The sequence below is a fragment of the Entelurus aequoreus genome, linkage group LG22 (genome assembly GCF_033978785.1).
Source record: "Entelurus aequoreus isolate RoL-2023_Sb linkage group LG22, RoL_Eaeq_v1.1, whole genome shotgun sequence".
Taxonomy (NCBI): domain Eukaryota; kingdom Metazoa; phylum Chordata; class Actinopteri; order Syngnathiformes; family Syngnathidae; genus Entelurus; species Entelurus aequoreus.
The window spans coordinates 36,171,029-36,186,466 of record NC_084752.1 but is presented as its reverse complement, the minus strand read 5'-3'; the positions used below and the strand labels follow the sequence as shown (position 1 = coordinate 36,186,466).

Genomic DNA, 15,438 nt, shown 5'->3' with positions numbered 1-15,438 from the left:
CTGCTGGATTTACTCTCTATTTCATGCTGCAGCTGTTACATATACTGTAATATTGTACAAACCATATGAGTTGGGAAATTGTGTTAGATGTAAATATAAACGGAATACAATGATTTGCAAAGCATTTTCAACCCATATTCAATTGAATGCACTACAAAGACAAGATATTTGACGCTCAAACTCATAAACTAAATGTTTTTTTTGCAAATAATAATTAACTTAGAATTTCATGGCTGCAACACGTGCCAAAGTAGTTGGGAAAGGGCATGTTCACCACTGTGTTACATGGCCTTTCCTTTTAACAACACTCAGTAAACGTTTGGGAACTGAGGAGACACATTTTTGAAGCTTCTCAGGTGGAATTCTTTCCCATTCTTGCTTGATGTACAGCTTAAGTTGTTCAACAGTCCGGGGGTCTCCCTTGTGCTATTTTAGGCTTCATAATGCGCCACACATTTTCAATGGGAGACAGGTCTGGACTACAGGCAGGCCAGTCTAGTACCCGCACTCTTTTACTATGAAGCCACGTTGATGTAACACGTGGCTTGGCATTGTCTTGCTGAAATAAGCAGGGGCGTCCATGGTAATGTTGCTTGGATGGCAACATATGTTGCTCCAAAAGCTGTTTGTACCTTTCAGCATAAATGGCGCCTTCACAGATGTGTAAGTTACCCATGTTTTGGGCACTAATACACCCCCATACCATCACAGATGCTGGTTTTTCAACTTTGCGCCTATAACAATCCGGATGGTTCTTTTCCTCTTTGGTCAGGACGACACGACGTCCACAGTTTCCAAAAACAATTTGAAATGTGGACTCGTCAGACCACAGAACACTTTTCCACTTTGTATCAGTCCATCTTAGATGAGCTCAGGCCCAGCGATGCCGACGGTGTTTCTGGGTGTTGTTGATAAACGGTTTTCGCCTTGCATAGGAGAGTTTTAACTTGCACTTACAGATGTAGCGACCAACTGTAGTTACTGACAGTGGGTTTCTGAAGTGTTCCTGAGCCCATGTGGTGATATCCTTTACACACTGATGTCGCTTGTTGATGCAGTACAGCCTGAGGGATGGAAGGTCACGGGCTTAGCTGCTTACATGCAGTGATTTCTCCAGATTCTCTGAACCCTTTGATAATATTACGGACCGTAGATGGTGAAATCCCTAAATTCCTTGCAATAGCTGGTTGAGAAAGGTTTTTCTTAAACTGTTCAACAATTTGCTCACACATTTATTGACAAAGTGGTGACCCTCGCCCCATCCTTGTTTGTGAATGACTGAGCATTTCATGGAATCTACTTTTATACCCAATCATGGCACCCACCTGTTCCCAATTTGCCTGTTCACCTGTGGGATGTTCCAAATAAGTGTTTGATGAGCATTCCTCAACTTTATCAGTATTTATTGCCACCTTTTCCAACTTCTTTGTCACGTGTTACTGGCATCAAATTCTAAAGTTAATGATTATTTGCACACAAAAAAAAGTTTATCAGTTTGAACATCAAATATGTTGTCTTTGTAGCATATTCAACTGGATATGGGTTGAAAATGATTTGCAAATCATTGTATTTCGTTTATATTTACATCTAACACAATTTCCCAACTCATATGGAAACGGGGTTTGTACATGGTAATTGTTTTATATTGTATATATGATATAAACATATACTATAATATAATATATCAGTATATATCATATACTGTATATACATGTAAATATTATGTATATATGTTATATTTTATATTGCTACATTTCCTCTCTTTTATACCTGCATTGTCCTTTCCATCCTTACACTTCCCATCATTTGTAACTGAGCTACTGTGTGGAACAATTTCCCTTGTGGATCATTAAAGTTGGTCTAAGTCTAAGTCTTTCATTGTCCCATTTACTCTCTGTAAAGCACCAGTTCCATTGGCAGCAAAACAGGCCCAGAGCATAATACTACCACCGCCATGCTTGACGGTAGGCATGGTGTTCCTGGTATTAAAGGCCTTACCTTTTCTCCTCCAAACATATTGCTGGGTATTGTGGCCAAACAGCTCCATTTTTGTTTCATCTGACCACAGAACTTTCCTCCAGAAGGTCTTATCTTTGTCCATGTGATGTTGTCCATATGAGGTTGGACGCAGTTGGCTGTTCCAACAGGACAATGACCCCAAACACACGTCAAAAGTGGTAAAGCAATTGCTAAATCAGGGTAGAATGAAGGTTTTAGAATGGCCTTTCCAAAGTCCTGACTCAAACGTGTGGACAATGCTGAAGAAACAAGTTCATGTCAGAAAAGCAACACATTTAGCTGAACTGCACCAATTTTGTCAAGAGGAGTGGTCAAAAATCCAAGCAGAAACTTGTGGATGGCTACCAAAAGCACCTTATTGCAGTGAAACTTGCCAAGGGACATGTAAGCAAATATGAACATTGCTGTATGTATACTTTTGACCACGACTGTATGTACTTTGATCCTTTAGTGACACATTACGTCACCTCAACTTTGCACTGTTGAACGTCATGAAAGTGTCATTCCATTTACTCATTGACAGACAACAGCTGTATAAAAAGCTGAGTTTACAAGATTGTCAGTCATAACATACCAACTCAGTGTCCGCCCTGAGATCGGTAGGTCGTGAGTTCAAACCCCGGCCGAGTCATACCAAAGACTATAAAAATGGGAGCCATTACCTCCCTGCTTGGCACTCAGCATCAAGGGTTGGAATTGGGGGTTAAATCACCAAAAATGATTCGCGGGCGCAGCCACCGCTGCTGCTCACTGCTCCCCTCACCTCCCAGGGGGGTGAACAAGGGTGATGGGTCAAATGCAGAGGACAAATTTCACCACACCTAGTGTGTGTGTGTGTGTGTGTGTGTGTGTGTGTGTGTGTGTGTGTGTGTGTGTGTGAGACTATCATTAGTACTTTAACTTTAACTTGACATCAAAATAGATTCAAAGGATAATGGATTTCAAGATATTGATTAAAAGTATAGAAATATTAAACCCAAACTTGTTAGTGATGTCAGATTATTACGAGTTAAAGGACACAGGAAGTAGTCCTTCTATCCAAAGGACCCATCAAAATAAAAGTCTAGTCGTCAGAATGTCATCTTCCTGCTAATCCTCTCATCACCATTGTCCAGATTAGTCTGACACGTCTTGGTGTGTCTTTGCAGCTAGCGTGTCCTCATGTCATGGCCGCCCGCCACAACTCCTCCACAGCGCCTCGGCCCGATGGCGCCGGCCGAGACGGCTTGTTTCGCAAGGAGCGGGAGCCTTCGCCCGCCCTGCGTCGGCCCGCCCGCTCGCTGCCTGACGTCTGCCCCAAAGAACCCACTGGTGAGGAAATACTTGTCACTACGTGTACTTTGGTCACGCAACTTTGTAACTCACATTGTAGTTGCGCACCAAATCCATATACTTAAAAGACTTAAGTACACACTTAGGTACTTAAAAGACTAAGTGCAAGTACACACCTGCATACTTAGTGAGGAAATACTTGTCACTACGTGTACTTTGGTCACGCTACTTCGTTACTCAAATTGTAGTGCGCACCAAATCCATGTACTTAAAAGACTTAAGTACACACTTATGTACTTGAAAGACTAAGTGTAATTACACACCTGCATACTTAAAAGACTACGTGTAAGTTCACACCTGCATACTTAAAAGACTAAGTGTAAGTACACACCTGCATACTTAAAAGACTACGTGTAGGTACACACCTGCATACTTAAAGACTAAGTGTAAGTACACACCTGCATACTTAAAAGACTAAGTGTAAGTACACACCTGCATACTTAAAAGACTAAGTGGATTTACACACCTGCATACTTGAAAGACTAAGTGTAAGTACACAGCTATGTACTTAAAAGACAAAGTGTAAGTACACACTTATGTACTTAAAAGACTAAGTACACACCTGCATACTTAAAAGACTACGTGTAAGTTCACACCTGCATACTTAAAAGACTAAGTGTAAGTACACACCTGCATACTTAAAAGACTAAGTGTAAGTACACACCTGCATACTTAAAAGACTAAGTGTAAGTACACACCTGCATACTTAAAAGACTAAGTGTAAGTACACACCTGCATACTTAAAAGACTAAGTGTAAGTACACACCTGCATACTTAAAAGACTAAGTGTAAGTACACAGTTATGTACTTAAAAGACAAAGTGTAAGTACACACTTATGTACTTAAAAGACTAAGTACACACCTGCATACTTAAAATACTAAGTGTAAGTACACACTTGTGTGCTAAAAGATTAAGTGTAAGTACACTAGTGTCTTTAAAATATTACATGTAAATACACACTTATGTACTTAAAAGACTAAATACACACCTACATACTTAAAAGACTAAGTGTAAGTACACACTTGTGTGCTTAAAAGGTTAAGTGTAAGTACACTAGTGTCCTTAAAATATTACGTGTAAGTATGTACTAAAATGACTTAAAAGATTAGGTGTAAGTAAACTTGGGTACTTAAAAGATTAAGTGTATGTATGTACTTAAAAGACTAAAAGTAAGTACACTTGTGTACTTTAAAAGATTAATTACTTAAGACTAATGTGTGTACTTAAAAGACTAAGTGTAAGTACACACTTGTGTGCCTAAAATACTTAAGTGTATATACACTTGTGTACTTAAAATATTAAGTGTACATACTTAAAATAATTGAACAATTAAGTGTAAGTACACTTGTGTACTTAAATTAAGTCTAAGTACTCTGGTGTACTTAAACGATTAGATGTAAGTACACTTGTGTACTTGAAAAATTAGGTGTAAGTACCTACTTAAAAGATTAAGTGTAATTACCTACTTAAAAGACTAAGTACACACCTGCATACTTAAAAGACTAAGTGTAAGTACACACTTGTGTACTTAAAAGACTAGGTGTAAGTACACACTTATGTACACTTGTGTTCTTAAAAGACTAAGTGTAATTAGACACTTGTGTTCTTAAAAGACTAAGTAAGTACAAACTTGTGTACTTAAAAGACTAAGTATAAGTACACACTTGTATACACTTGTGTACTTAAAATACTAAGTGTAAGTACACACCTGTGTACACTTGTGTACTTAAAAGACTAAGTGTAAGTACACGCTTGTGTACTTAAAAGACTAAGTGTAAGTACACACCTGTGTACACTTGTGTACTTAAAAAACTAAGTGTAAGTACACACTTGTGTACTTAAAAGACTAAGTGTAAAGACACAAGTGCGCCAATGGAGATATAGTATGTATTTAATAAACAATACAGAATAAATAAAGGATGTGATTTTCAAAAAGAAATGATCATGAATGTTATGTTACTACCTGCAGGTGAGGGGCGGGGCCTGTGTGACGGCCCGTCAGTGGTGGCGGAACACGACAGGTGGACAGTGTACAGTTCAAAGGTCAACATCCCGGCAGCGCTCAATGACCCGCGCCTCGCCAAGCGGGAGGCGGACTTCTTCACCAAGACTTGGGGTGTGGACTTTGCTGAGACCGAGGTCATGCCCTCCTTCTACCTGGCCAACGTCACACGGGAACACTTCCTGTCCTACCTGCAGGACATGGCACAGGTGAGACATGACAACACTGTCCTCTTTTGCTAACCCCGCCTACACTCTTTGACCACTTGTGGGCGCTGTGGAAACTTAACACACACTGAAACTATTGTTTTCTTTCACTTCATGTTTGACTTCCTGTTTCACATCTTGTTTTACTTGCTGTTCCACTTCCTGTGTCACTTCATTGGCATTTCATGTTTCACTTCATCTTGCACTTTCTGTTTCACTTCATGGTTCACTTCCTGTTTCACTTAATTTTCACTTCCTGTTTGACTACATTTTCGCTTCCTGTTTGACTACATTTTCACTTCCTGTTTCACTTCATTGTTCACTTCATTGTTTACTTCATAGTTCACTTCCTGTATCACTTCATGTTTTACTTCCTGTTTCACTTCATTTTCACTTCATGTTTCACTTCCTGTTTAACTTCATTTTCAGTTCCTGTTTCACTTCATTTTACCTTCATGTTTGACTTCATTTTCACTTTATGGGTCACTTCCTGTTTTACTTCCCGTTTTACTTCCTGTTCCACTTCATGGTTCACTTCCTGGTTGAGTAAATTTTCACTTCCTGTTTGACTACATTTTCACTTCCTGTTTGATTTAATTGTTCACTTCATAGTTCACTTCCTGTTTCACTTCATTTTAACTTCCTGTTTCACTTCATGGTTCACTTCATGGTTCACTTTATCTTTCACTTTATCTTTCACTTCATCTTTCACTTCCTGTTTGACTTCCTGTTTGACCTCCTATTTTACTTCATGTTTCACTTCATTTTCACTTCATGTTTCTGTTCCTGTTTCACTTCCTGTTTGACTACATTTTCACTTCCTGTTTTGACTACATTTTCACCCCTTCATGTCACGGTTCACTTCATGTTTCACTTCATGTCATGGTTCACTTCATGTTGTACTTCATGTCATGTTTCACTTCATGTTTCACTTCATGTTTTACTTCATGTCATTGTTCACTTCATGTTTCACTTCATGTTTTACTTCATGTCATGGTTCACTTCATGTTGTACTTCATGTCATGGTTCACTTCATGTTGTACTTCATGTCATGGTTCACTTCATGTTGTACTTCATGTCATGTTTCACTTCATGTTTCACTTCATGTTTTACTTCATGTCATTGTTCACTTCATGTTTCACTTCATGTTTTACTTCATATCATGGTTCACTTCATGTTGTACTTCATGTCATGGTTCACTTCATGTTTCACTTCATGTTGTACTTCATGTCATGGTTCACTTCATGTTTCACTTCATGTTTCACTTCATGTCATGGTTCACTTCATGTTGTACTTCATGTCATGTTTCACTTCATGTTTCACTTCATGTCATGGTTCACTTCATGTTGTACTTCATGTCATGGTTCACTTCATGTTTCACTTCATGTTTCACTTCATGTCATGGTTCACTTCATGTTGTACTTCATGTTTCACTTCATGTCATGGTTCACTTCATGATTAACTTCACGTTTCACTTCATGTTTCACTTCATGTCATGGTTCACTTCATGTTGTACTTCATGTTTCACCTCATGTTGTACTTCATGTCATGGTTCACTTCATGATTAACTTCACGTTTCACTTCATGTCTCACTTCATGTTTCACTTCATGTTTTACTTCATGTCATGGTTCACTTCATGTTTCACTTCATGTTTCACTTCATGTTTTACTTCATGGTTCACTTCATGTTCATGTCATGGTTCACTTCATGTTGTACTTCATGTCATGGTTCACTTCATGTTTCACTTCATGGTTCACTTCATGTTCATGTCATGGTTCACTTCATGTTGTACTTCATGTCATGGTTCGCTTAATGTTTCATTTCATGTTTGACTTCATGTCATGGTTCACTTCATGTTTCACTTCATGTCATGGTTCACTTCATGTTGTACTTCATGTCATGGTTCACTTCATGTTTCACTTCATGTTTCACTTTATGTTTCAGTTCATGTCATGGTTCACTTAATGTTTCACTTCATGTTTCACTTCATGTCATGGTTCACTTCATGTTGTACTTCATGTTTCACTTCATGTCATGGTTCAGTTCATGATTAACTTCACGTTTCACTTCATGTCTCACTTCATGTTTCACTTCATTTTTCACTTCATGTCATGGTTCACTTCATGTTGTACTTCATGTTTCACTTCATGTTGTACTTCATGTCATGGTTCACTTCATAATTAACTTCACGTTTCACTTCACGTCTCACTTCATGTCTCACTTCATGTTTCACTTCATGTCATGGTTCACTTCATGTTTCACTTCGTTTCACTTCATGTTTTACTTCATGGTTCACTTCATGTTCATGTCATGGTTCACTTCATGTTGTACTTCATGTCATGGTTCACTTCATGTTTCACTTCATGGTTCACTTCATGTTCATGTCATGGTTCACTTCATGTTGTACTTCATGTCATGGTTCACTTCATGTTTCACTTCATGTTTGACTTCATGTCATGGTTCACTTCATGTTTCACTTCATGTTTCACTTCATGTCATGGTTCACTTCATGTTTCACTTCATGTTTGACTTCATGTCATGGTTCACTTCATGTTTCACTTCATGTCATGGTTCACTTCATGTTGTACTTCATGTCATGGTTCACTTCATGTTTCACTTCATGTTTCACTTCATGTTTGACTTCATGTCATGGTTCACTTCATGTTTCACTTCATGTCATGGTTCACTTCATGTTGTACTTCATGTCATGGTTCACTTCATGTTTCACTTCATGTTTCACTTTATGTTTCAGTTCATGTCATGGTTCACTTAATGTTTCACTTCATGTTTCACTTCATGTCATGGTTCACTTCATGTTTCACTTCATGTCATGGTTCACTTCATGTTTCACTTCATGTTTCACTTCATGTTTCACTTCATGTTTCACTTCATGTCATGGTTCACTTCATGTTGTACGTCATGTTGTACTTCATGTTGTACTTCATGTTACACGTCACGTTTCACTTCATGTTTCACTTCATGTCATGGTTCACTTTATGTTGTACTTCATGTTGTTCTTCATGTTGTACTTCATGTTTCACTTCATGTCCTGGTTCACTTTATGTTGTACTTCATGTTTCACTTTGTCATGGTTCACTTAATGTTTCACTTCATGTTTTACTTATTGTCATGGTTCACTTCATGTTGTACTTCATATTTCACTTCATGTTGTACTTCATATTTCACTTCATGTTTCACTTTGTGTTTCACTTCATGTTTTACTTCATGTCATGGTTCACTTCATGTTGTACTTCATGTTGTACTTCATGGTTCACTTCATGTTGTACTTCATGGTTCACTTCATGTTGTACTTCATGTCATGGTTCACTTTATGTTGTACTTCATGGTTTACTTCATTTTGTACTTCATGTTGTACTTTGTTTCACTTCATGTTGTACTTCATGTCATGGTTCACTTCATGTTGTACTTCATGTTGTACTTCATATTTCACTTCATGTTGTACTTCATATTTCACTTCGTGTTTCACTTCGTGTTTCACTTCGTGTTTCACTTCATGTTTTACTTCATGTTTCACTTCATGTTTCATGTTTCACTTCATGTTTCACTTCATGTTTTACTTAATGTCATGGTTCACTTCATGTTGTACTTCATGTTGTACTTCATGTTGTACTTCATATTTCACTTCATGTTTCACTTCATGTTTTACTTCATGTCATGTTGTACTTCATGTTGTACTTCATGTTATACTTCCTATTTCACTTCATGTTTCACTTCATGTTTCATAGAGCTAAGCCAAGAGAGCTAAGCCAAAAGAGCTAGGCTAAAAGAGCTAAGCTAAGGGAACTAAGCTAGGTGTGCTACATGGTATATCATGTGCATAATAAAGAATGTTCAAGTGTGTGTACTGATGTGTTGTCTTTCTTTCAGAGGGAAAGAATTCATGAGCGTTGTAAGAGCATCTGTCCTGTTAAAGATGATGACATGGACGCAGTCTCCAGCATCAGTACAAGCCAAGGTATACTTTCACTTTTATCAGTAATCACCTTAACACCAGGTGTCACATGTATACTTTCACTTTTATCAGTAATCACCTTAACACCAGGTGTCACATGTATACTTTCACTTTTATCAGTAATCACCTTAACACCAGGTGACACATGTATACTTTCACTTTTATCAGTAATCACCTTTACACCGGGTGTCACATGTATACTTTCACTTTTATCAGTAATCACCTTTACATCGGGTGTCACATGTATACTTTCACTTTTATCAGTAATCACCTTTACACCTGGTGTCACATGTATACTTTCACTTTTATCAGTAATCACCTTAACACCAGGTGTCACATGTATACTTTCACTTTTATCAGTAATCACCTTAACACCAGGTGACACATGTATACTTTCACTTTTATCAGTAATCACCTTAACACCAGGTGTCACATGTATACTTTCACTTTTATCAGTAATCACCTTAACACCAGGTGACACATGTATACTTTCACTTTTATCAGTAATCACCTTTACACCGGGTGTCACATGTATACTTTCACTTTTATCAGTAATCACCTTTACATCGGGTGTCACATGTATACTTTTATCAGTAATCACCTTTACACCGGGTGACACATGTATACTTTCACTTTTATCAGTAATCACCTTTACACCGGGTGTCACATGTATACTTTCACTTTTATCAGTAATCACCTTTACACCGGGTGACACATGTATACTTTCACTTTTATCAGTAATCACCTTTACACCAGGTGACACATGTATACTTTCACTTTTATCAGTAATCACCTTAACACCAGGTGACACATGTATACTTTCACTTTTATCAGTAATCACCTTTACACCGGGTGTCACATGTATACTTTCACTTTTATCAGTAATCACCTTTACACCAGATGACACATGTATACTTTCACTTTTATCAGTAATCACCTTAACACCAGGTGTCACATGTATACTTTCACTTTTATCAGTAATCACCTTTATGTAAGTGAATGTGATGCGCCTCCACTGCCTTTTTTATTACCACCCCACCTAGAAATTGTTTTTTACTTGAAAACAAATTGAAGTAATATATTGTAGCCCCGAAAATAAATCACACAATCAGATGCTATTTTTAACTTTTATTTCCAATTTTATGATAAGAAACAGCACAATTCCAACAGATTTTACCTCCCGTGTACACACTTTTGTCTCTGTGAGTCTACACTCCCCCCGACACACAACAAAACTTCCTCATTCTCCGCCAATCACGGTGTGTTTGCAAATATGGGAAAAACTGACATCAAATGCAAACCACACAAACATCAAACATTAACATGAGCTGGTTGTTACAGTATAAATTGATATATATTGCCTATTATTTGCGCACTATTGACAAGTGATTTACCAAAAACTCGACCGCCACAGTGTTTCCCCCGTCTCTCCAGGGGGAGGGGCCATCGCCTGGGACAGGCGGACGGGGGAGGGGGTGGGTGGGTGTAAGGAAAAGTGTAACTCGGCCTGTCGCCATCACGTCTCCACCTCATTGCTGACACCACAGCCTCGGGGGCAATAGACTACAGACTCTGATTACATTGAACACAGGTAACAATATCTTATAATAAATACAAACATTTATGCTGATTTTCATGCAGGCTGCCAGACTTTTGCCCTGTAGCCTGTTTCTCAGGTCCGTCTTGATCTATATAGTGAATGAACTCAAGTTTAGTATTTGATACTTTTGTGTAATCATTTTGATAGAACCTAAGACTGAGAGATGGTTCATTGCAGAGAAATCCCTCTCACAATTGACGCTGGAGACGGTTATTGTGAGGGCGATGGCGGAGAGGAGGGACAGGTTTGGGTAGAGTAGATGGAGCTCATCATACCCTGATGCCATTGCTGTCATCACCTCCAGCTGGGACTTGTCCTGATGCCTGATGGATGAGAACATATGTCAATGACAGATATGCATGAACTCACATAACTTAATATTGTGTTAATGACTGTCACTCACTTTCAGTAGTCCGGTTGTTATTATGACTCTGTAGCTCTGCCACTCTTGGAGAAGTGCCTTCTCACTGATGGGAGGGAACTGCTTGGCCAGTAGTTTTAGGTCAGAGACAGTCTGACTCTCATCAGCTTGTGGTCCTTGTGGTCCCAGTGAACTAAAAGCACCAAGAATCCCAAGCTGCTGAATGAGTCCATCAATGTAGGGGTCCATGACCTATTCACATGAGATGTGAGAGAAAATTCAAATGTAGGCTCATATTTCAGGCGGGTTATTATTGTTTATTCATTCTGGAGCTTGCTTACTTGTGTCTGAAAACGTTCCCATAAGGTGGTGATGGAATCAATCAATCAATCAATCAATGTTTATTTATATAGCCGTAAATCACAAGTGTCTCAATGAGCTGTCCCACGTTTTGTACTCTCCTCTTCTGCATCGATGTTCAGACTGGTCACCTTCTCTTCAACCTGAGCTAGAAAGGAGCCCTCAGGTTGCCGTTCACCCGCTGCTTTAATTTTCCTCAATGTCTCAATGGTAACAGGAACCTATAATAGACATACAAATTAAACATGATTTTATATTTCTAAAGGAAAATTGACATGCATTTAATTAAGATCAATGTGACGTCACATCTTACATGGTTCTTGATTGCCATGAAATTGATGTTTTCTTTCTGGAACAACTTTGAAAGCTGGGCCAGGTAGGGCAGGATGTCTGCTTGCAGGTGGATAGCTGCAACAAATCTGTAATTTGCACAGTAGGTATACTACCCCCGTGCCACAGGATCCTTCTTTAAGTCTGCCTCCTCAGTAGCAAGTAATGCAGGTAGATTTCTCAGGAGATTTGAAATGGCCTTCTCTTGTGACAGCCACCTAGTGTCTTTAACCTCCTGGGGTGGGGGATAGGGCAGTTAATTCAATATTTATCTCAGGAATGTGATGTACTTCACTTCAAACACCTGATGTTTTCACTCTCTGTGACTTTCAGGTCTGCTACTCCAAGCACACTGGCAGCTGCTTGTAGAGTGCTGGTGCGGTTTGCACTATTCCTAAAATAAAAGTGCAGGTCTTGTAGGTGCTTTCTGCAGATGTTCATATATGGCACTCCATCTGCTGCATCTTTACATGCTAGTGCCAGGCGATGAGCAGCACAGTGCACTGACACTAATCCTGACCAGGAGTCAGTCAGCGATTTTGTTGTGCCATTCTGTTTTTCTAAAACAAAAGTTAAAAAAAACAAAACAGGTCGAACGAAGCTTAGCAGCTTGTTAAGACGTTAGTTTAGGCGGTGGCTCTTTGTTGTTAAGGTGCCCGCCTTAACAACAAAGCGCTGCGGGAAACCCTGGCCAAAAAAAGACTTTGATTACCGAAAAGCGCGCTGCCGAAACCGGATGTAAACAAAACGCATGCCATTGTTTGGAGCGTTGTCAGCATGTCTGTGATGTGGACGTAACTTTAATATATCCCAGATATACCCACAGACAGCCACCTACAAAATGTGCAAATATTAAGAGGACAGTGGCGGGATGGAGAAAGTCCAACTAGAGCAGTCCCTGGCGGTGCGATGCCAAGGAAGGTTTTTTTCCTAGCAGAATATGATGAAGCGTATGTAGCACTTGGCTTCACTGTAACCACGGTGGGAGACCAGGAAAGTTGTTTCCTTTAATGTTAATCAACTTACAATGTGATGCAGAAGTATACAATTTTACAGGCAAATTACATATATATATATATATATATATATATATATATATATATATATATATATATATATATATATATATATATATATATATATGTATATATGTATATATGTATATATATATGTATATATGTATATATATATATATGTATATATATATATATATGTATATATATATATATATATGTGTATATATATATATATGTATATATATATATATATATATGTATATATATATATATATATATATATATATATATATATATACATATATATATATGTATATATATATATATATATATATATATATATATATATATATATATATATATATACCAATTAACAGATTTGTTTTAAAATGTATGTATATATTTTTTGAGTTTTTTTTAAAGAAATATAATATATCATCATAGTACATTAACCAAATTATTCGATGATGTCATGGTGACCACGCCAATAACCACGCCCCCGCCAACACTGGTATCTTGGCAGTCTAGGGGAAAGCCTGTGTCAGTTTTATAGCATCTTTACTAAAACCAAGTAAACTAGGGTTAAGATCCTGTAGTCACATCCTTAGGTGTGACTACATCAGTATTCAAACATGAGTACACAACATGTTCACTTCATCCTCTTGTTTCTTCTAGAAAAGTCACGAGCAGAGTTGGAACAAGTGCCCAAGGTAATACACGAGTGTTATGTCAAAGTACTACTCAAATATTGTGTAAAGGTAGTATTAGACTGGTGTGAAAAGGTAATACATAAGTGTTATTTCAAAGTACTACTCAAATATTGTGTAAAGGTAGTATTAGTCTGGTGTGAAAAGGTAATACATAAGTGTTATGTCAAAGTACTATTTAAATATTGTGTAAAGGTAGTATTAGTCTGGTGTGAAAAGGTAATACACAAGTATAATGCAGACATAATACTCAAAGTCTTGTGTAAAGGTAGTATTAATGGTGTGTAATAGTAAAGTATTGTGTAAAGGTATTATTAGTATTGTGTAATAGTATTGTGTAAAAGTAATAGTACTTTGTAATAGTATTGTGTAAAAGTAATAGTACTGTGTAATAGTAATGTGTAAAGGTAATATTAGTACTGTGTAATAGTATTGTGTAAAGGTAATATTAGTACTGTGTAATAGTATTGTGTAAAGGTAATTCTAGTACTTTGTAATAGTATTGTGTAAAGGTAATATTACTACTGTTGTGTTCATGTTGCAGATCTTCATGAGAGCTGACTTTGCCTTGGAGGAAGCAAACACTTTCAACTTTGTGTTGCCATGGACACACTTTAACAACACCTCCGCTAAAAACTACCAAGACATGTACTCCTCCAAACTACTACAAGAAAAAGTACTTGTACTTCATGTCTCACCTACTACATGTCTTCTACGTGTCTCACCCTCTACATGTCTCACCTTCTACGTGTCTCACCTATTATATGTCTACATCTTCTACGTGTCTCACCTTCTACGTGTCTCACCTACTATATGTCGACGACATCTACGTGTCTCACCTACTATGTCTCCATCTTCTACGTGTCTCACCCTCTACATGTCTCACCTTCTACGTGTCTCACCTACTATATGTCAACGACATCTACGTGTCTCACCTACTATATGTCTACATCTTCTACGTGTCTCACCCACTACCTGTCTCACCTTCTACGTGTCTCACCGACTATATGTCTCACCTTCTACGTGTCTCACCTACTATATGTCTACATCTTCTATGTGTCTCACCTACTATATGTCTCACCTTCTATGTGTCTTACCTACTATATGTCTACATCTTTTACGTGTCTCACTTGTGTGTGTGTGTGTGTGTGTGTGTGTGTGTGTGTGTGTGTGTGTGTGTGTGTGTGTGTGTGTGTGTGTGTGTGTGTGTGTGTGTGTGTGTGTGTGTGTGTGTGGTCCAGCTAAGTCACTACCTGGACGTGGTGGAGGTGAGCATCGCGCGGCAGATCTCCCTTCGCTCGGAGGCCTTCTTCCACGCCATGTCGTCCCAACACGAGCTGCAGGACCGTCTGAAGGAGACCCATCAGGCCGTGGCCGTCCTGCGTCGCCGGACCGCCGCCATCGACCGCATCATGTGCCAGGGGCCGCTGCGGGCCCTCCACGCCGCTCTGACGCGCAACAACTGCGTGAAGCTGCACAACAAGCTGAAGCTGATGGCGGCCGTGCATCAGACGCAGCCCACCGTGCAGC

The 15,438-nt window shown here is 38.5% G+C and overlaps 1 protein-coding gene across 2 annotated transcripts in view; it reads left to right on the top strand.

Moving 5' to 3' along the window:
* vps54 (VPS54 subunit of GARP complex) overlaps nucleotides 1–15,438 on the top strand; it is a 64,931-nt gene that overhangs the window by 1,519 nt on the left and 47,974 nt on the right. For both annotated transcript variants that reach the window (XM_062033039.1, XM_062033040.1), the window contains exons 2-7: nucleotides 3,168–3,330; nucleotides 5,322–5,563; nucleotides 9,450–9,537; nucleotides 13,877–13,911; nucleotides 14,453–14,584; nucleotides 15,150–15,438. The exon at nucleotides 15,150–15,438 is cut by the window's right edge and continues 97 nt beyond it. In XM_062033039.1, the coding sequence (XP_061889023.1) occupies nucleotides 3,186–3,330; nucleotides 5,322–5,563; nucleotides 9,450–9,537; nucleotides 13,877–13,911; nucleotides 14,453–14,584; nucleotides 15,150–15,438 (931 nt within the window). In that variant the 5' untranslated portion in view covers nucleotides 3,168–3,185. The remainder of the gene's footprint in view (nucleotides 1–3,167; nucleotides 3,331–5,321; nucleotides 5,564–9,449; nucleotides 9,538–13,876; nucleotides 13,912–14,452; nucleotides 14,585–15,149) is intronic.